This window comes from Salvia splendens, chromosome 16 (genome assembly GCF_004379255.2).
Source record: "Salvia splendens isolate huo1 chromosome 16, SspV2, whole genome shotgun sequence".
NCBI lineage: Eukaryota > Viridiplantae > Streptophyta > Magnoliopsida > Lamiales > Lamiaceae > Salvia > Salvia splendens.
In genome coordinates, this window is record NC_056047.1 from 1,212,368 (window position 1) to 1,234,822 (window position 22,455).

General features: G+C 42.9%; 3 protein-coding genes across 5 annotated transcripts; 2 read left to right on the forward strand and 1 right to left on the reverse strand.

Moving 5' to 3' along the window:
• The first annotated feature begins 1,125 nt into the window (after positions 1 to 1,125).
• On the forward strand, positions 1,126 to 4,645 carry LOC121772712 (probable GTP diphosphokinase RSH2, chloroplastic). Of its 2 annotated transcripts, none has more exons than XM_042169909.1 (6): positions 1,126 to 2,190; positions 2,284 to 2,469; positions 2,854 to 3,314; positions 3,473 to 3,646; positions 3,729 to 4,080; positions 4,214 to 4,645. In XM_042169909.1, the coding sequence occupies exons 1-6, from the start codon at positions 1,486 to 1,488 to the stop codon at positions 4,508 to 4,510; spliced, it is 2,175 nt and encodes a 724-aa protein (XP_042025843.1). In that variant the 5' UTR covers positions 1,126 to 1,485; the 3' UTR covers positions 4,511 to 4,645. The 2 variants fall into 2 exon arrangements, with proteins under 2 accessions (XP_042025843.1, XP_042025844.1); XM_042169910.1 differs by having other exon boundaries at positions 3,488 to 3,646.
• Positions 4,646 to 4,846: 201 nt separating this feature from the next.
• Positions 4,847 to 7,556, forward strand: LOC121771216 (E3 ubiquitin-protein ligase SPL2-like). Its single transcript, XM_042167990.1, has 6 exons — positions 4,847 to 5,384; positions 5,556 to 5,657; positions 6,029 to 6,199; positions 6,298 to 6,419; positions 6,682 to 6,801; positions 7,101 to 7,556. Exons 1-6 carry the CDS (start codon positions 4,986 to 4,988, stop codon positions 7,396 to 7,398), a joined length of 1,212 nt encoding a protein of 403 aa, XP_042023924.1. The 5' UTR covers positions 4,847 to 4,985; the 3' UTR covers positions 7,399 to 7,556.
• Positions 7,557 to 7,561: 5 nt separating this feature from the next.
• On the reverse strand, positions 7,562 to 17,481 carry LOC121771217. 2 transcript variants are annotated; one of them, XM_042167991.1, is made up of 3 exons: positions 16,500 to 17,481; positions 16,246 to 16,419; positions 7,562 to 7,937 (listed from the first exon to the last, which is right to left on the reverse strand). In XM_042167991.1, exons 1-3 carry the CDS (start codon positions 17,297 to 17,299, stop codon positions 7,823 to 7,825), a joined length of 1,089 nt encoding a protein of 362 aa, XP_042023925.1. In that variant the 5' UTR covers positions 17,300 to 17,481; the 3' UTR covers positions 7,562 to 7,822. The 2 variants fall into 2 exon arrangements, with proteins under 2 accessions (XP_042023925.1, XP_042023926.1); XM_042167992.1 differs by lacking the exon at positions 7,562 to 7,937 and adding an exon at positions 14,399 to 14,458.
• Between the last annotated feature and the right edge of the window lie 4,974 nt (positions 17,482 to 22,455).

Consider the following 22,455-nt stretch of genomic DNA (forward strand, 5'->3'; position numbering starts at 1 on the left):
CGCGGCCACTGGGACTCCTATGTGGTGCTGATGGAGTCGGCAAAGTTTCGGGCGGGCGTCGCCTCTGGCTGGCCGAAGTGGCAGAAGATCAACTCCAGCGGCGACTACAGCAGCAGCGCTGGCTCCACCGACCTCCCCGACGATGTCGAAGATATCCCGAGTCCTCCCTCGTTTAACCGCCGCTGTCACAACCCGATTGGGCAAAAGACGGCGATGCGGGCGTCTAGGGGAGGCGCCAGCAGCGGGTCCCAGGAGGTCCAATCGACAGCCCCTGCAGCATTCCAGCCGACCCCCCGAGTTCTCCCGTATTGCCCATATCCAACATCATACGAACATGATAAAAACCATCAAGGAGTGGGGAGCGACCGATGACCCCATACACAAGGGATGGTGCAGGGGGTCGTCGACTTGATGAGGCGTGATGCGGGGTTCCCACCCATCAGCGGTGGGGGAGCATCTGGGGACTCCGACGCCGCCGCGACTGGCCTAGGGGACGACAAGGAGTGAGAGGGGGGCCGCGTGTGTCAAAGCTTGGGGATGGTTTTTTTTTTCTCTTTGAACTATGTATTTTTTTAATTATGTATGTTTTTATTATTTATATAAAATGTTCGCATTTTCTCCGTATTTGTGTCGAAATTTTAATTTCGTATTTAAATTTTGTATATAAAAATGTGAAATTGTGTTGTTGGGATGTCCTAGTGCTAGTCCACTATTGTGCAGTAGGAAGTTCTAGTGATGTGGCAGTGGGGTGAGAAGTCCTTATGACGTAACAGAAGGTGTTTTTGGAAAGTCATAGTTCTAGTCCGTAGAGAAGTCCTTGCTATTGTGGATGCTCTAAATGTGGACAATATTTCGCGGAAGTAGGGAGTAGTACTCCTAATAAGCATTTATATTCTGCAATTTATGATATTTATATTCCGATATATTCTGAAATTTATGATATTTATAATCCGTTCTCCCCTCTCTATAAAAAAATGATATTAATACGTGTACGTCTCAAACACACAACACAACATAACAGTATCATTTCAGTTATTTTCAACACCAATTGGGGGCACACTGGTCTTTTCACATCGTACGTTCGTCCGTCTTCATATTGTAGAAATTAACAGAAATGAGAAGAATTTGAAAAAATATCGTAGCAAAAGAATATAGAAACCCCAATTAAACTTCATCTCTCTCCAAAATCGATTCAATTCGTGGTCTCAAACTCCACTTCCTTGACTTTCTCATTTCCAATTGTCAATCGAGAGTTGAAAATTCACTCACCCCATCCTTGTATATATAATTCTGTACAGTTTCTGTATTTAGGTGAAAAGAATTCCCACAAACCACACTCCTTTTTTTTCCCTTGAATTGCATAATTTGAGCTGGGATCAGAAAGTTTTGATCGTGAATTTGCTGTTATTGCTCCGATTGCGGGACTTCGGTGTACCGGCGGTGCTCAATTAGTCAATTTCCGGTGAAAACGTAGAACTCAAATTTATGGCGGTTTCGACCATAGCGCTCTACTCGAGCCCGCCGAGTAGCGTGTGCTCCGCCTCGCACCAGATTAGCTCCCACGCCTCGTACGATTTGGATGTCAACGCCCGGACAACGTCGTCTGCGTCGGCATCGCCGTCGCAGAAGCCATTGATTGGTGGCCTGTCGTGCCTGTTTTCGTCGCCGGCGATCAAATCCGCGGGTTATTCATCTGGAGCGGAGGATTTGGGCTCTCTGTGGCATGATAGGAACGAGGAATTGGGGTCCTCGTATCGGTATTCGTCCTTGAGCTCGTCTATGAAGCGAGATCAGGCGCACCAGAGCCCGGTGTCGGTGCTTCAAGGCCTGAATAATTCGATTGGGCCGAGTTCTCGGAGCCCGCCCATGAGAATTAACGCGGATTTCAGCTCTATTAGGTCGGGGAGTGCGGGGATGTTCAAAGGATTCGTGAGGCACGCGCTGGGCTCGTGTGTTGATTACGATTCTTCGCCTTTCGATTTGGATGTGAAAGACTTCAATTTGTCTTCGTCGTCGAATGCTTTGTCGGCAGATGAGCTTCCTTTTAATATGGACGAGAATTTCGTGGCGATGGATTTGCCAGTCTATGCGAAGGACTTGCTGTCTGATGCGCAGTCGAAGAATTCGATATTTAGGGATGAATTTGTTGTTAAGGCTTTTTATGAAGCAGAGAAGGCTCATAGAGGCCAGGTATAAAACTTCTGTTTGTTGAAATGTTTTCGGATTTTATGTAAAATGAGATGATTGTGGAATTAATTGTTCTGATCCTTTTGTTCTGTGTAGAAACGGGCAAGTGGTCATCCTTATTTACAGCATTGCGTGGAAACGGCAGCTCTCTTGGCGAACATAGGCGCAAGTTCAACAGTTGTTGCTGCGGGGCTTTTGCACGACGCCGTTGATGATTCTTTTCTCACGTTCGATCACATATCAAAGTCTTTTGGGGGTGGAGTTGGTGATTTAGTGGAGGGGGTGAGTCAAAATTTGATATTTATTTTGTTTGTATAGATCTTGATAAGAAGTTGTAGTCTTTTTAAAATTTTTGAAATGAAGTTTTTAGTCTTGATGTTGGGTCAATGTAGCTATGTGACTATCGTTCACGAGTCGCGACTCGTTAGAGTCCATGTGTAGAGTTGTAGGTGATGAACCGGATGTTGATGTTGATGTTGATATGGTAATGTTAATGATTGTGAAATATGTGGGTTTTAGAATGTCGAAATATGTTACTACCTTGATTGATTATTAGGGTTTGGAAGAGGGAATTTACCAATAGATCAGGAAGAATTTGCTTAAAAACTGTTTCTTTGAACATGAGATATATATGTCGGAGATGTTGAACTTGGTTTTCTTTGTCAGGTATCTAAGCTGAGCCAGTTGAGCAAGCTTGCACGGGAGAACAACACCGCCTGCAAAACTGTCGAGGCAGATAGATTGCATACCATGTTCCTTGCAATGGCAGATGCAAGGGCTGTTCTGATAAAGCTTGCTGATCGCTTGCACAATATGTTGACCTTGGATGCATTGCCGATGATCAAACAACAAAGATTTGCTAAGGAGACTTTGGAAATATTTGTTCCTCTTGCCAATAGATTAGGTATCTCGACTTGGAAAGAGCAGCTGGAAAACCTGTGTTTCACATATCTGTATCCTGACCATCATCAAGAGCTTTCCTCCAAGCTCCTGAAGTCCTTTGACGAGGCTTCCATTACTTCTTCTTTGGAGAAGTTGGAGGAAGCACTGAAGGATGCCGGGGTTTCATACCACTGTGCGTCAGGACGGCATAAAAGCTTGTACAGCATCTACTGCAAAATGTTGAAGTATGACTTTTTTTTTCACTTCCCACAATCATATCTAGATATGTATGCCATTATTACCTTTAGTTGCAATTGACTACTTAGAGATCAAACAATGACATTGTGTGTTTTGGCAACTCTCTGTGGTGTTTTCTTGTAACTATCGTACTGACCTGATGTAGTTCTTCCTCCTACAGGAAGAAGCTGAATATGGATGAAATTCACGATATTCATGGATTGCGGTTAATTGTTGAATCTGAAGAAGACTGCTATAAAGCTCTAAGAGTTGTCCAGCAGCTATGGCATGAAGTTCCCGGAAGGTTCAAAGACTACATTGTTCGTCCCAAGTGCAACGGGTATGCCAACGACTCAAAAGTTGAAAATATTGTTCTATCAGGTCTTATTTATTGTATACTTAATTTCTGTTACAAATTGCAGATACCAATCTCTGCATATAGTAGTCACAGGCAATGATATGGTGCCCCTTGAAGTTCAGATTCGAACAAAAGAGATGCATTTGCAAGCTGAGTATGGGTTAGCTGCTCATTGGAGATACAAAGAAGGAGATTCCCAATACTCCTCTTTTGTACTTCAGATGGTTGAATGGGCACGTTGGGTGATGACGTGGCAGTGTGAGGCAATAAGCAGAGACAAGTCCTCCGATGGTTTTGTCGACTCCATGAAACCACCTTGCACCTTCCCTACCCATTCTGAAGGTTGCACCTTTTCATGCAAACCCCATTGTGGCAATGATGGTCCCATCTTCGTTATCATGATTGAAAACGATAAGGTTCGCTATTGATGTCTTCTCTTGCGCCTGTTTTTAGCTTCTGTAGTTCCACTAGTTTTGCAATCTTGTTGGATAATCTGACGAAACTTTAGTTCATCGAGTTAAACGTTTAACATGATTTTCCAACCTGCAGATGTCTGTTCAAGAATTTCCAGCAAACTCATCAGTAATGGATCTGTTGGAGACAGCTGGTCGAGGCAGTTCTAGGTGGACGTCGTTCAGATTTCCTGTCAAGGAGGAACTGAGGCCGCGACTGAACCACAAGCCGGTCAGCGATCCTACCTGCAAGCTGAAAATGGGCGATGTCGTGGAATTAACCCTGGCCATACCAGACAAGTCGCTGACAGAGTACCGGGAAGAAATCCAGCGGATGTACAACAGAGGCGCGACACCCTTGGCTGCTGGCTCCATGGCTAGCTTCCAAAGCTGACCCGTCTATACCTCAATTCATTCTTTGATAGTCTTACATTTGATAACATAAAAAAAAATAGGCATTCTTGTATATAAGAAGCATTTGTAAAGAACAGTTCATGTTGTGTTATGAATGGAATTACTATTTATCCAACTGCCATTGTTGTTGATTACAGTATTTCCTTTTATTGTATCACATCTTAGTTTACATTTAAATTTTAGTTGCTTTTGATTGTGTTATGAGTTAAATGAGCTCATTTATGCAGTAGGTTTGATAAGTATACTCGTTCCAAAATTACTGAAAAAATTAAAAAATATAATAATTAAAATCTTATTATGTCAAAAGAAAATGGCAATTTACAAGAGGAAAATGGAACTAATTACTCCGCTAAAAAGAAAAACCTTTTTACGCGGGGAAGAAAATAGGCGAGAAAATCACCACACACAGAGCAAGCCGGAGAAATTTTCCGATCAGTCAATCAGCGGCGGTAGAGATGTCGGTGCACGACCGCGCGACGGCGGCGGTCCTGGCACAGATGATGTTCGCGGCGGACGGCGTATTGTTCGGCGTCGGCGTCGCCTACGTGGCGTATCGCAGCATCCGCAAATACGCGGCCAGTGCGTCCGCCCTCCGAAAAATTCGCGACGCGCCGTCGGTCCTGCCGTCCGGTCTCCGGTCGATTCTCACCGACGGCGATTATTCTAGTAGCTCTGATCCAGACGCCGGGGAGTCGTCCAGCTCGAATGGGGGCGGGAGATTGGTCATCGTAAGGGGTAGTGTGGAGGTGAAATCGGCGGCGGAGAAGGCGAATTGGAAGGCATTGATGGGGAATAGTTTAGTCGCTTCGAATGGTTCTGGTGAAAAGGGGGTGATATTGCAGATATCTCAAACCGTATGTTATTTCCTTTATTAGAGAAATTTATTAACCATTTTTTTTCTGAATTTATTTTCCTGCATTTATTCTTCAACTGATTGAATTAGCACGAATTGATGAAGCTTTACCAGTAATATCTAAATCATGTTTATTGAATTATTGTTTTCTCTTTCTAATTGACCATTGAAGTGTATATACAATGAGTGGAAGGGGGTTTTTGGATGGACTACTGATCTGCGCAATACGATCGCTGGATCGTTGAAAGAGCAAGAAACATCGGCTACGAGAATGGTAACTTATTATATTTTCAATAATCATAAAATTTTATAAGTTCGGAATTATTTCGTTAAAATCATTTAGTTGTCGTGTCCTTTCGAAATGCACTGGCCTTATCGTCTAGCATTAGATGCTTCCGCTGTACTAATATTCTAACTGATCAGATGATTTGCAATGTTCTGAAAAATCAGATTCTATGGTTTGATCATCAGCGCATGATGCATGTAGGGGCTAAGAGCTACTTATGTTTTGCTTCCTCTTGGAATGTCATGTTTTTTTGGGGAAGAGATTTATCGTTTTAGATCCATTCTAGTAATTTTCAGTGTCTGCAATAATAACATTGAGGTTGGTCTTCATTGACAAATGCATTGTATATGCCCCCTCAGGTTCCTTTCATTCTCGTTGAAGGTGCGAAATGGCCGCAATCTGATTATGTTGTTGTCAACATGGAAGGATCAAATCACCCGCTACCTCTAACAACGGTTTATCAGCACTTGCAGCCTATAACTGCTACTCCTTACACTTTCCTGCAGGCAATTTGTGGTCTTGAATATCCTGTGAGATTCTTTCTATATGTACTTGTTGTGATAAAAAAAAATTATGTTGCTCTTTATTACTATTTCTTTCTTACTTACAAAGAATATTTTCCCATCAGGTTGGAATGCTCTATGAGGAAAAAATCCTCCCTCTTGGGAAGGATATAACTGCTGTTGGAATTTGCAGTCTTAAAAACGGGGGTTTTGAGATAAAATCCTCCAAGGATCTTCCTTACTTCCTGTATGTGGATTTTCTCTTAAAAATCCGTTGATTTTGACGTTATGTGTTAGGCTACCTTTCCAGACATTCTGTGTGCTGGCTGTTTAGGAATTTGTTGAGAATTGAGACCAATTCTTTATCACAGAAAGTATTTATCAGGAGAGCTCAGCAGCTGTAGGTTCTACAATATGTAATTCTGAAGTGTTGTAGTCTCTAGTGTTGATTCTTCCTCCTCAACGAGAGATAGTCTAGAAAACTGACCAATCTGTCGCTCTATCCATAGGTCTGCATTGACCAAAGATCAACTAGTGGCGGATCTTTCCTTCAAGACAAAAGTGTTAATGTGGAGTGGACTTGTTTTTGGTACCATTGCTATAGGTATCCTTGGCTATTCTGTTGCGAGGTATGTTTCTCCAAACATGTCTCCAACTCAGATTAGGTTTTAACCTACAAATCATGGCATTGTAGAAACATTTCAAGTATCTAGGTAAATTTCTCTTTGTTTGCATGGAAAACTACCTTCTTCGATGGAATTAATATCCTCTCTTACATGGTCGATTAGAACATTGCTTCTCTTTATTCAGAACTCTTGAATGGCTTATCTGAACTTTACTAGGTCCTGCTTATTTTGTACAACCCTTTTGCCTAGTTTAACTCTAATTAAATCCATCTCATTTTGTTATATGGAACGGTCTTCTGCAGGAACTGGACTAAGTATAAAGATTGGAGAAGCCAACGGCGAACTCAGCAGCAAAATAACTCCACTAGGATTGCCAGCGAATCTTTGAACGATGAAGTCTTGGGTGAAGAAGCTGAAGCAATTCCCGATGGTGAGCTCTGTGTCATTTGCCTCATGCGAAGGCGGCGCTCTGCCTTTGTCCCCTGCGGGCATTTGGTCTGCTGTCAGCGCTGCGCCCTCTCTGTCGAGCGTGAGATAGCTCCAAAATGTCCCCTATGTAGACAGACGATCCAGAGCTCCGTTAGGATTTACGATTCCTGAGATTATTCGTGATGCCTGCCAGATTTAGCATAGAGATAAACTGCATCTGTGTGATACCTCTAGTGTACTAACTGTTGAGTCATCAGAAAAGTATTGAGAATGTGACAACATATCTGTATATATACTAATTTTTGTGATAGCGTATCACATTCATCTTCTCCTTCGTTATTGTTTCTTTTTTTATGTTTCCTTTATTCGGATGGTTTTGAAGTTTGTCTGGACAGGAATCAGAGGTGTCAGGACAAGAAAAGAAAAGATTAAAATTCATTCCTAAAAACAGAGGGCAAAAAAACCAGTTCTTTCACAACTATGTCAAATACTCCTTCACTCTCACACCCACCTTCCACAGCGATGCAGTCGCCTTTCTTGTCAGCCTGAATCTCCCACTTGCTGTCGTACTTCCTCAGCAATGCTCTGGCTCCATCTATGGTCTCCTCTCCCAACACTTGTCCATCAAATCCTGCGTTTTCTTTCTCTCACACACCATTTCTCCTTGCCCCTGCCGGCTCGTGCTTGTGCTTCGTCTCCTGTTGTTGGTTCTTGATCATTGGAAATAAGTAGTGTATTAAGTTAGTAGTAGTATTTTTCATGGAGATTGATTATATTTAGCCATTTCAAACAAATGAAATAATTACAAATAGAAATAGAATAGATATAAGAATACAAGTGGAAAGAGGTACTAAACGAATTATCTGATCCATATAATTTCTCTCATTCATTCGACGGCCTTCATGTCCCCATTTTTTATCATTTTTTCACCGCAGTAGTAGAGACAAATGAAGTAGTTGCACAATGCACAGTAAAATCCTTCATGTTCATATCTATTGTGCCGACAAAAGTCGCAGCGGCGTTTTGTGGTGAGAAGTTGAAAGGTGAGAGGGTGTGGATGGGTTTCTGCATTCACATCATATTCCTGACCCATCTTGATGTTTCTATACTCTCCGGATGTAGTTATAAAGCATCGTGGATGGAAGGATACATCGCAGGGGCGGCAGTGATACATCCAACTCCTGGGATTCATTTGTGTTTCGCATTGATCGCAGTAGAAATCGCCAGGACGATTAAGAGTGGCGTCATACGTCAGCAGCAGCGGGTGATGCCTGTCCCATCTACGGCTGCTGACCGACACAGGCAGCAAAGCGCATCTGAAGTGCACAATGAAATCACATGAACTATTGCAGCACCTGTAACAATCATAATCGTGTATGCGTCGGCCACAACCAGCAGCACACGACAAGCGCCTTCGGTTGATATCCCTGCCTAGATCCGACCGAGTCACATGCTTGAGGAGATGTCGAGGGTGAGCTGCGTGGAGTATGGTATCCGGCAAACAAGCGCATTGGATATCTACTTGGAAGCTACACTTTGTACAACTGTAAAACAGCCCATTCATATCATACTCACACACACTGCAATTTTCGTAGTTCCAAGGTTGATGTTTGTCACAAGATCGAAGGTCCAGCGAGTGGTGGTGGAGTGGAAGTGAGGAGAGTTGAGGTGGCAAGTGAAAGCATGCCAAGTGAAGATTGTATTTGCATTCACTGCACCTCATGTAGTAGTAGTAACATTTACTACTACTACTACTACTTGATGATGATGATATAGGAGTGATGCACCCATCACATATCAATTCCGATCTCACTCCATAATTCTCCTCGTCTTCTCCTCCTCCTAGGTTTTGAGGGTGTTGAGATGTGGATGAGACTAAAGTGAGCTGATGTTGGTGACGAAGGAACTTATATTTCATATTCACTAACTGATGGGGTACGTACTAAACAAGCCCAATAGCAGTGACGGCCCATCAGCCCAAAGCCCAAGGAAGAGTATCAGTTCGGCATTACCAAAGAGTTCGGCCCCAGCCTACAGCTCGGTAAAAGCCAACCAATCAGTTCGGCATTACCAAAGAGTTCGGCCCCAGCCTACAGCTCGGTAAAAGCCGACCAATCAAGCTCTACTCTCAGATCGGCAAAAGCTGCTCGGCAATAGTTCAGAAGTTCGGTCTCAGTATTCGACCGAACTGGGAGATAGTGGACTCATGCAGAACCTCCACGACCTCCACTACACGATCTATTTAGTGGTGTCAACTCATGCAGGATCTCATGCAGGATAGCGGACCAAACAAAGAGATAGTGGACCCATGCAGGATCTCATGACCTCCACGACATCCACTACCTAGTTAGTGGTGATGCAAGCCACGACCTAGTTAGTGGTGATGCAAGCCACGATCTTAGTTCAATGTATAAATAGAACTTAGATCAGATAGAGGAAAGGCTGGAGACATCAAATATCATATAGCAAGTCTGTATTTGTAAGCTGGAAAACCAGATCAAGCAATACAATCTTGCCCTCCTTTCTTCCCGTGGACGTAGATTTACCTCAGTAAATCGAACCACGTAATTCCTTGTGTCGTGATCTATATTCATTACCTGCATTTACTACTATCAAAAATTCGCCCAACCATCACTGGCGCCGTCTGTGGGAAACAGAGAACCAAATCTGTGATAAAAGCGAGTTTTTGATCCTCTTCCACCAAAAAAATGCATACCAGATCACATAATACCCGTGCTTCCGTTCGTGATAACCATGAGGAAGCTAGTCCAGCCCGCAGGTCTAGAAAACAGCCTCGGGAGAAATCTACTTCCAGTTCTCACGGAGAAGGAACAAGCCGCTCAAAGACTCATCGCACCGAGTCTTCCCAGCAGCCCGATTTGAACGAGGCTGTCAAGTTGTTTTTGGCCGAGAAGCAGGAAGAGTTCTTAATTTTCCTGCAAAAGGGCCAAAAGCCGGAGACGAAAACGGTGGATTCTCCCTCCTCATCCAGACATGAAAGTCACTACCGCAGTAGTGCCGTGTCTTCCAGGAAGAAGAATCCTCAACCCCGACATGTTCCTGTTCCTCCCCGGTACCGGAATCACAGGAAAACTCCATCTCCTCCATACCGAAGAGATGTCGGGTTCGCCATGTACGGAGCATTGAAGACTCCGTTCTCGGACGATATCACCCGAACTCCCTTACCACAGAACTACCGAACTCCGTCAATGACTTATGACGGGTTAGTGAATCCTCATGACTTCCTGGGACGCTATCAGTATAACATGGTGAACCAGGGTCTCAATGAGGTCCATATGTGCAAGCTGTTTCCCGAGCTGCTTATCGGGAACGCAAGAAGGTGGTTCGATAGCCTCCCCCAAGGCAGCATTAGATCTTACCGAGATCTAATGGATGCTTTCCACAGGAGGTTCTTTCAGAAAGCGGAAGCCCGAATCACTTCGGCTCAGCTGCTTTCTACGCGTCAAGGTCGCGACGAAAAGATCAGCGACTTTATGACGAGGTTCCACAAGGAATGCCTACAAGTAGATGATCTCAATGATCTACTTGTCATTTCGGCATTCCAAAATGGAATCCTGCCCGGAGCTCTCTACAGAAAGCTCGTGGAATGCAGTCCGCAAACAGCTCAAGAGATGTGGGACATTGCGGACCAGTTTTCTCGTGCCGATGAGGCAGACCGTCGAAAAAGGTCTTTAGACAGCTCATCTAGAGAAGACAAAAAGAAGCCCGATCATAGCGATCAGAGGCTTCCTCGCCGAACTCCTTCCCCACTAAAGGAGGGATAGCGGTCATCCGAGGTGATCAAAAAAGAGCGAGTGTTTGCAGATTGCGCTTAAAAGTGCCGAGCAATCAGATCGGCACCATCAAGCATAGCAATCACAGCAGCCGGAGTCAGAGGCAGGCGAAATGACCGAAGTCACACCGGAGCCGAACTCGATGGTGTACGGCACTGAAGCCGTGATTCCGGTTGAGATCGGCGTACCCAGTCCCCGAACTCTAAATTTCTCTTCAGAAATGAATGATGACGGACTGAGAGCCGAACTAGATCTGGCCGAAGAAAGAAGAGAATTGGCCTGCATAAAAGCAGCCAAGTACAAGGAGCAAGTAGCCCGGTATTATAACAAAAGGGTGAAAAAGCTGCAATTTCAAGTGGGAGATCTCGTCTTGAGAAACAACGAAGTAAGCCGAGCAGAAAAGCTGGGCAAACTCGAACCCACATGGGAAGGTCCATATCGGGTGTCAGAAGTCCTCGGCAAAGGGTCTTATAAATTGACTCACATGTCAGGAGAACAAGCACCCCGAACATGGTACATTTCCAACCTCAAGAAGTTCCATTTGTAAGAGACAGTCCGGTCAGTCAGTCTTGTGTCTAGTTCGGTCCTAGGGGTATGTGCTTTCTTTGTTTTTTACTTGTTTTTCATGTTTGTCTATGTGCGTTTTGTCTGTCTATGTGCGTGTCGTCTCTTGCAAATGTTACTGAGGTATCTTGTTCTTCGAAGGCTGATCCCCTTTTTAGAACATATATAAGCCAACGATTGTGAGTCCAAGCTTCTAAGGAGGATACAAGACCACAATTCAGCTTAAGAAACAAGCAGTTCGTCTGAAACGAACTGCAACAAAGGGAAAGTCCGATCCACGCGATAAAACTCGCCGAATTAGGACAAGGGAAAGTCCGATCCACGCGATAAAACTCGCCGAATTAGGACAAGGGAAAGTCCGATCCAAGCGATAAAACTCGCCAAATTAGGACACAAGCTTAGTCCGGTCAAAGAAATTTACTTCATAAGACCAAAGACGAGTCCGGTCAAAGAAGTTTACTTCATAAGACCAAAGACGAGTCCGGTCAAAGAAGTTTATTTCATAAGACCAAGGACCAAGTCCGGTCAAAGAAGTTTACTTCATAAGACCAAAGACGAGTCCGGTCAAAGAAGCTTACTTCATAAGACCGAGGACGAGTCCGGTCAAAGAAGTTTACTTCATAAGACCGAGGACGAGCACGATGAAATTTTTTCGCTGAGCTGTAAATACGCAGTGATAGAAGCGAAATGAAAATTTCATTTATTAAATCTTGTTCGGCATATAATTCTGCTGCCCTACAAGAAGGCGTTACGCCATTACAAAGGACTATTCTACTGTCCCTGGCTGCTAAAGTTGAGCCATCTATTCACAAAATCCTCGTGAAGCCGAGTTCGGTCATTCCGGGCAGCTGAAGAATAAGCAGGTCGACGAGATGCCCTAATCGACCTACCGCCTCTTCCCTGAGCCCGGGAAGCTCTGGCACCTCGGCGGCGAAGAGTCTCTTCACGAAGCATTTGTTGATCTTGCTCACTCATAATCACAGCTCCTCTACGAACTTCAGTCCGTCCTTGTCTTGACGTTTCCGGTTGCTCCTGAGTCCGTTCTCGTCTTGACGTTTCCGGCTGTTCCTGAGTTCGTTGCTGACTTGGAGTAGGGTTTTGAGCAAGTGAATCAGGGGTTTGAGCTGGAGTGCGACCATCTGTTGGCGGGAAATGCCTAAGGAATCTCTCGATTGAGGGACGCCGGGAAAGAATGATGTCGTACCGAGAAGCCCAGCGCCGCAATGATTTCACGACTTGTTGGCAAGCCGAGCTCTCCAGCGCATTGTTCCTCCGGAGTACATGATATTCCTCCCACAGTTCGTCAACTCGTTCCTGAACTTCAGAGATGGTCATTCCCCCGCGCCTGCAGATGAAATCCTCATACGCAGTCCTCTCAGCGACGACAGTGTTCAGCTCGGCCTCCAGATCTTTCTTTTCGGACTCTAAGTCCTTATTGTCGGCCTCCAGCTTCACTAAACAAGCCAAGAGTTCGTCATTCTTCATCTGGTCAGCCATGGCTTTTTTCTCAGCTTCGTCTAAAGCGGAAGAGTACAGCCGCTTCCAGTGAAGTACCTCCAGCTCCTTAAGAGTTAAGAATACAAAGCAGCTATGTCAGTTCGGCATTTCAGTTTACTGAGCAGGTAGTAAACCACAACAGGAGTAAAAGAGAGTACGAAAAGCTATACGAAGACACAAGTGCAGAAAGAAGAATTTTTTCATTCATAAGAAAAAATTTTTTACACAAGGAGGGCTTCAAGGCCATTTTACAAGAAGGAAGAAACTAAACTAAGAGAAGGGAGACGAAATCATACTCCGCCAGCTTCGTCTCCGGCTCCTCGGTGAGGTTCAGCTTCCTTCTCCTTGTCTGCCTCAGCTTCAGCCTCGGCCTCCCTGCTCCCCCCAGCCTGCTCGGTGCCCCCATCACCGATCAGCAGCACCTCTTGCTCGGCCTGCCTGTCTCCGGTCTGCTGATCAAGCTGCTCGGTCTCACCCTCTCCGTGGAAAATTGGAGCGGGTGAAACTGGCCCTAAGGAGGCAAAGATAGCCTCCATATTCTCGTCCCGGTCAGCTCGGCAACTACGAACTCGGTCAGCAGAAAGCAGGACCGAGGACGAAGCAAGCTCCTCAAGGAGCGGCAGACTCTGGAGACGAGCTGCTATCTCTCGGCCGTACAGCGGCAGAACGACTTCGGGCCCCTGCTCGGCATTATCGGTCATCAGTTTCAGCAGATCACCGACAAAGGCCGAAAATTGATTGCTCAGAAAGAGTTTCTCCGCGAAAGCACGGAGAACCTCCCCTTGGGCAACCACGGCGGCAGCATCCCTCCGTTTCGTCTGCTCTCGCTGGATGACGAGCTGGTTTTTGGCAAACTGGGCTTCATCCTGGGCCGAGATCCTAGCAGCTCTGGCCTTCTCAAAGTCTGCCTTAGCCTGTTCGGCCTGGTGACGAGCAGCCGCCAACTTCCTCTGCATCTCAGCATAATCGTTGGACGCTTTGGAGAGTTCAACGGCGACGAGCTTGGAGAGCATATCGTTCCTCTGAAAATGGAAAAAGGAAAAAGTCAACCGAGGGGCAACAAAAAATACAGGAAAAAAGCAAGGCCAGAAAATCAAGAAGAGAATTCACCTCGGCGAAGTCCGTGGGCCATAAAAATGGCTCACAGATATGTTCCGAAGGAGGCGCCAAGACCACGTCTTTCTCTGGCGCTCTTGGGGGCTTCTGGGTCTTCCCCTTCCCCTTTGCCGAAGTGGACTCCGGCTTTTTTGGATCCGAAGAAGAGGTCTTTTGCCTCTTCGGATTCTTCTCGGCATCAGACCCCGAGCTGGTGGTTTTCGGCCTCTCCGGTTCCTTAGATTCGGAGGATTTGCGACTAATCTTGTTCAGCAAGTTCACTGCCAAAAAGCAAGAAAACAAGGTTAGTTTTCGTCGTCAAGGCAGTAATGCATAAAAAAGAATTCCTCACCCTCAGTCTCTTCGTCCGAAGACGAGGAGTCGAACACGAAGTCGCCCTTGACGAGCTCAGACTCCAGATACTGCTTCCTAATCATAGGAATCTTATTGAGCTCGCCCTCGAGCTCGTCCAACGGTTCTAACCGAGGATGAGGAATCACGGACTTCGGCCCTCTCCAGGGAAAGCCCGGAGCCGCTGTCCTATTATAAAAAAAGAAGCGATGTTGCCACTTTGGCCACTTGGTTTTGCAGAAGGCCCTAAAGGGCTGTAAAGGGATCAAGTAAAACCAAGATCCCTTCCTCTTAAACTGGAAGAAATTAAGGATTGCCCTCAGAGACAGATCCTTATCTAGCCTACGCAGTTCGGCAGCAAAGGCCGATAAGTGCCTCCAAGAGTTCGGAGTCACCTGACCTAAAGGGAGTTGAAAAAAATCTAGCAGCTCTACAAAGGCAGGGGGAAGAGGGAAACGAAGCCCGCATTCCAAGCCGGCTTCATAAACGGTGGCGTAACCCTCCGGCGGCGAGTCAGCCCTATGAAGGTCGTCGGGAATCGCAACCTTCCCCCCAGGAAAAAAATATTTTTCGTGTAAGGATATCACAGTATCCTTACTCAAGATGCTGTGAAAATACTCTACGGTCTTCTCCCCGGATTCTTTCCGGCTAGAAGACCCCTTACCCCCTTTCCTACCGCTACCTGACTCAGAAGAAGAAGAAGAAGACATGGTTCTTACTCTTTGAAAGTCTGAAGAAATTCTGAAGAAATTCTTGAAAGTGGAAGGAAATTTTTACGCAAAAGAGAGAGAATGCAGAAGAAGCAATAGCAAAAGTGTTCAAATGATGAAGAAAGGACGTATTTATCAGATTCGGAGAAGATTTCAAAATCATCGCACCGTTTCGAATCCCACCTTTTCAGGATTCAACGGCCGGATTTTACTGTTGCATTTAATGCAGTCACGCGCAAGGCACGTCCCCTGACGTCAGCCTCCCCCGTACCTTTATCCAGAATGCCGAAGTGACTCGCTTCGCCGAAGTGATTCACTTCGCTTTTCGGGGGGGGTAGTGATGGGGTACGTACTAAACAAGCCCAATAGCAGTGACGGCCCATCAGCCCAAAGCCCAAGGAAGAGTATCAGTTCGGCATTACCAAAGAGTTCGGCCCCAGCCTACAGCTCGGTAAAAGCCAACCAATCAGTTCGGCATTACCAAAGAGTTCGGCCCCAGCCTACAGCTCGGTAAAAGCCGACCAATCAAGCTCTACTCTCAGATCGGCAAAAGCTGCTCGGCAATAGTTCAGAAGTTCGGTCTCAGTATTCGACCGAACTGGGAGATAGTGGACTCATGCAGAACCTCCACGACCTCCACTACACGATCTATTTAGTGGTGTCAACTCATGCAGGATCTCATGCAGGATAGCGGACCAAACAAAGAGATAGTGGACCCATGCAGGATCTCATGACCTCCACGACATCCACTACCTAGTTAGTGGTGATGCAAGCCACGACCTAGTTAGTGGTGATGCAAGCCACGATCTTAGTTCAATGTATAAATAGAACTTAGATCAGATAGAGGAAAGGCTGGAGACATCAAATATCATATAGCAAGTCTGTATTTGTAAGCTGGAAAACCAGATCAAGCAATACAATCTTGCCCTCCTTTCTTCCCGTGGACGTAGATTTACCTCAGTAAATCGAACCACGTAATTCCTTGTGTCGTGATCTATATTCATTACCTGCATTTACTACTATCAAAAATTCGCCCAACCATCACTAACTCATCATCATTATTAGGTATGATGATGGGTGGTATGAATGTTGTTCCTCCTTTTTCTCTCATCACAAAAGGTGTAATGAGTTGTTCAACCACCTCATCTCTTGGAAAATGGATCATGTCCTTCCCAATATTTCTGGTGCACATAAAAACACATGTCAATAATTAAGGATAATCTAAAGTAATGACATGACATGATGTAGAATGAAATTATACTCGGTGATGCGAGTCGGCTTGTCGAAGGCACACTTGACATGGACGATGTATCTGCAGAGTTGACAATGATATATCCAATAGTTGGGTAGAAAAGATACGCTGCATACATCACATTTGTAGTCAAATCTGATATATTCAAGTGGGACATGAAACGAGAGAGAAAGAGAGTGATGATGGTCTTCCCTTTTCAAGTTTTGAGGCAACGAAGCACATCTCTCATGGATCCAATACTGACAATCATCAGCGGCGCATGTGTAGGAACTCCCTTTACGTGTAGCGCCACAAGCATCGCACTTGAAGGGACACCTTCTCCTAAACAACTTCAAGTCATGGCTGGGGTGGCTTGGATGGCGTATGATGGCACGCCTTTTCTCATCATCATCATCATCATCATCATCATCACGGGTTGATGCATCGATCAGGTCACTGTCTTGTGCACATCTCAGGTGCATCTCGAACCTGCAGCTTATACATTTGTAGCCAATGCTCCAAATAGTCTTTCCACATATACCACACCCCAATAAGGTACGTTCATGCCGTTGGATGAGTATGTGCTGAGGGTGGTGCAATGGACGCCGTATCTCTCTCGCCATCGCTGCACATTCTGGGTGCAATAGGTTTGAATACTCACACCCGTCGATGCTGCATCCATAAGCTTGCTCTCCGCTACCAAACCGCACTTCACAACCGTAACAGAATTCTAATTCACGAGTATCCACCAAAGTAAGTGGATGCTCATGGCTCCAATGATCAATCATATCTTCCTCCTCCATCTCTATCTTTTTTTCTTTCTCACTCATTATGTATTGTTATGACAAACTATCCCATCTTTCAAACATTTTATAGCAAACAAATAGCACACACATCAATAAAATCATACAAAACTTCCAACATCAGCAGCAACAAAGCATTTCACTTAAAGAATCTTCTTTTTCTTTGGCACTGTCTCTCTCTTTTTCATGCAATTATCTTTCTGTGATGGGTCTAGTTTCACCCTGTGGGATAGTTACTTTCTTGATGCATGTGATTAAATATATATTCTCAATTATTATGATTTCTCTTTTTTAAAAGAATGCAAAACAATCACCCCTAAATTCAATTAAAGAAGCTTCTTTTTTTTTGCTTTATTAACAGTTAATTTTTCTCTCTATCTTTGTTTTTGTCTTTGCTTTCCCAACAGTTTGTTTTGTCTTTTGCTTTTCTTACTGCTATGAAAAATCTTGAGAGTTGGATAAGCGAGCATTGCTACTAAATTTGAAGACTTCAATAGTAAATCATGGATGCTTTTGAGGATTTCAATGGATCATATAGTTTTAGATTCAATAAGTAATGGTAAAATAGACTTATATATAATCACATAATCTTGCTTGATAAATACAGAACTTTCATAATAGTAAGTATTATTCTACACACCTACTTTGAATACCTTATTTGTGCAAAGGAGCCACACCACAATGGGCCATGTGCGAACGAAAGTCCCGAATATTGAGCTGCATATGCTGGTTTTTCATACTCCCAACCATGTGATATATGCACATGAAAATTGAGGAATATAAGTATTGGTCACTGTAAGAATGGAACTAAAACATCAAAAGATCCACAACACAATAGATTCATATGTAAGAAATGTTAGTAATAAGGCTTCACTGCTCCTAAATGGATCAATGCAGCAGAATATGTATGTTCTTTGTTGCCATTCAAGATGAAGAATATCCTCCTAATTTTGGATTTTAAATAGTAATCATCGAATAATATACCAGTAACAGATCAATATCAACGCCTAACTAGAATCAAAAACCTCAAAATCTCATAAGGTTTTGCTAGAAAAGAAAAAAGAAAAACTAGAGACCGATAGCCTAATCGCGAGAACAGAAGAAGTAGCCAAGTGTTGAAGCAAATCCTCAAACACTAAAAACAAACAAATGCACAAGCAGTATGTCATAAACTCATGTAGTTTAGTCATTCAAACACTGCAACTCTTGTGAATATTCAAGTCAAGCTTTTTTGAGTTGATTTAAAAAGTCAGTAGCCGCAGAATTTCACCATAGAATTATCTGATAATCTGAGTTTATTCACCTTTTCACAAAATATGGTCACATATTTTTCAAACTAAACAACTTACTGTAAATGATCTAATCAAGTTTTTAGTAATGAATGAATGAAGAAGGGTTTCGAATTTTGGGAGAAACAAGATCAGCATTCATCAAAATGGAAATAAAATGTAGAAAATTGACAGAATTTGGGGAGTCAAATTTTGTATTGCTATATTTTGAATTTGTGAAAACATGTTGGCACGAGAGTCAACGATAACCTCAGACATGGTCTATTAAATATACAATCTTCCCAGAACTGAACTGGAGCATAAAATTTTTGTGACCGGAGTGTTGAAGCTACTATCTATTCCGATGTTTTCATTAATTAAGCTTTTGCTGATGGTGATTAGTAATAGATATTATATTGAAATCAAAATAACACACATGTATAGTGGTGACTTGTAGATATAAGAGTGTCCACTATAAGGCGGACACGCCCAATAGCCCCGCCCCGTTTTTTGTCCATAGCCCCAAAATTCTATTTCCGCCACTATAGTGGACACCTCCAATAGCCCCAAAATTTTATAATCCATTTTCATTTTTAAATATTTTTTAGTTTCAATCAAGTGTAATTTAAATAATTGCATTGTAAATAACTAGAATACGAGGTAATTAGGGCCGAATATTCGTTGTATTGCAAACCGGTAAAATTATACAGCGAATAATTAAAATAAAATACAACTACAAAACTCCGCCACCGTCTACTCGGTGTCGGAGTCGGCTTCCCCGTCTTCCTCTTCTTCTTCTTCTCCTCCTCCTCTCTCGCTGCTGCCATATCCCGATTCCTGAGAGTCGGGTGATTCGTCGTCTCCTCGGTGCATTTTTTAGAGAGTGGTTGTGTAGATAGTGAGTGGATGGATTTTGTGAAAATGGTGAAAAATAGATGGTGGGGAGTGGTATTTATAGAGGAAAAAAAAATTAAAATTAAAATCACGCCGCATGCGCCGAGGCGGATATTCCCACTACAGTCGCCGCGCCTATAGACGCGGCTATGTCCCCCCGCCGCGTCCTCGCCCCGCTGCCGGCGATCGCCCGTCCGCCCACCCCGCCCACGTCCGCCGCGTCCGCCCCCGGGGCGGACAACTCTCCCACTATAATTCGCCCGCCTACCGCCCCAACCCGCGGCTATAGCCGCGGGCGTCCCACAGTGGACACTCTAAGAATACAAGAGGAAAAAGGTGAACAGCATCTTTATCATCATATTTCAATCAACGGGTGGTTGCTGCATCGATCACATCACTGTTATACTTGCATCTTGAACCAGCATTTTATAGGACACACATCAATAAAATCATAGTACAAAACTTCCAACATCAGCAAAGAATAATGTATCACAACAACAAAGCATTCATTTCACTCAAAGAATCTTCTTTTTCTATCTCTCTTTTTCATTGTGTAGGGCTTAATTTCACTCAAAGAAGAATGTAAAACAATCACAACTAAATCAAACAATCACTTTGCTTTTCTAACATCTTTGTCTTTTGTTTTTTCTCTTTATTTTGTTTTTGTCTTTTGCTTTTCTCACAGTTTGTTTTGTCTTTTGCTTTTTTACTTTGGATTCAGCTCAAAGATTGTTTTGCATTTCTTAGTCATATTTTATAGTACTCCCTTCTCCATCTCATTTAAGATGACCATTTTCTTGAATGACACGAGATTTTTGATATAGTTGTGAGCTTTGAGAAGGCGGCGCTCTGCCTTTGTCCCCTGCGGATATTTGGTCTGCTGTCAGCGCTGCGCTCTCTCTGTCGAGCGTGAGATAGCTCCAAAATGTCCCTTATGTAGACAGACGATCCAGAGCTCCGTGAGAATTTACGATTGTTCACGATAGCAACTACATCAGTGTGATACTTGACCGTAGAGTCATTAGAAAAGTATTGACAACATTTGAATACGGTCTTAGGGTTTAGGGTTCAGATCATATCAATCTGAACCCTAACCCTAATAGTTTCAGATTTAATAAGTAATGTCAAAATAGAGTTATATTTAGTCTTTACCTCTCGCTCAACCGTTCTGCTCAATTAATTGGGGATCATCGCAGCCTTTACCTCTAAACTCAGAAATTGCAACTCTCATCAGAATTCTCTGATTATATGAGTTTATTCACCTTATTTTATGATAATCAAGTTTTTAGTCATCCAAAAGAAGAGCAAAATTGATCAAGTGCCACAGGCATTAGCAAAATGATGCACTTCAATAATAACACGAATGCTATCCAAATTGCTTTAAGTCTAACAAAACGTCTCAACGAGCTATATAAACTCGATCAAAATTATACCGACCTATAACTTCATCCTCTCTCAATTCAGCTGCTTCCCGCGGCTGGCTGCGATTCGACGAAGCGATGATTGATTAGAGTCGAAATCGGTGATCAATAAAAATCGAAGCTTTTGAATTTAATGTTTTTTTTTCATAACTCATCTGTGTAATTGTTTCGACTACTGTACAAAATAAGGGCAATAATCAATCTTTAGCTGGAATTTTGGAGCGAATCAAGAAGGGTTTCGAATTTTGGGAGCGAATCAAGATGAGCAATCATCGAAATGCGAATATAAAATTTAGTACTTTTCTAAAACCAATTGATAAAATTGGGGAAATTTATAGATTTTGCGGAGTGAAATTTATGATAATTCCTGTTTTCTTGAGTTTGGGAAAATTCATACATTGAGGAACATAGATATTGGGACGAAAGTCAACGTTGACTCTATACTACAAGTGTTTCTTGGCACAAATTATTGTATTAGTCTGAGTAATTGAATTTGTGTTTTCTTTAAATATTTGTAACATTGCACAAGATTTAAGCGTAAAGATTGTACTCCCTCCGTTCCTTAAATTTTGTCACACTTTGATCGGACACGAGTTTTAAAAAATATAATGGAAAGTGAGTTAAAAAAAGTTAGTGGAGAGTATGTCATACTTTTATATATTAATTTTATAATAAAATGTGCATTGGAATAAGTTAGTGGAATATGACTACTTGAAAAATGGTAAGATTTCAAATATGATATAAATTTTGTGAGATCATTGGAAATGGAAAAATATGACATAATTTAAGGGAATGAGAAAGTAGAATATACAGGTTTTGGGCTTCTCTTTTCAGGCCCAAATAAGCATTCCGGAAAAATATGCCATAATTTAAGGGAATGAGAAAGTAGAATATACAGGTTTTGGGCTTCTCTTTTCAGGCCCAATTAAGCCCATTCACACTTACTAAAACGATTATGCTTACCTAATTATTACTTATATCAGAATTCCTACCATAAAAAACATAAAAAGAGTATGATCAAATGACAATCACGTCTAAAATAACAACTAAGAACTAATATCATCCCTTATACATTAATATCTAAGGGATTTCGTTTATGCCACGTGTCGTTGGAACAATTTTAAATTCCTTAATTAATCCATAGAGGGTATTATTGTCAAAATATGAAATGTCTTTATATACTACTCTCGTTGTCTTTAAATTTGTTCAATGACATCAATACGAACTCTCATCATTTGACTTTTCCAACTGCTCATTTTCCTATCAACTTCCCCAACTGCTCTGTGCTCAAGTAGAATCAAAAGATATTGGTCTTTAAATTTTCGAAATTTAGCATCATCAAGCCCTCTTGACATTCTTTAAAGTCTTAGATATTTGACCAATCAGACTGCCGAGACACATATCTGCCCAATTTTTGGCTTTGGCTATGAATTAAACAAAGAATATAAGTGTTATCAGTTATCATAGTACTTAGCTCTGTCTTCAAGTTTGACTCTGGTAATAAATTAAACAACTTGATATTAAAGTTGGGACCATTTTTTATAACAACCCTACTAACTGTTTACAATATTAACTAGTTACATGATTTATGATTTATGAT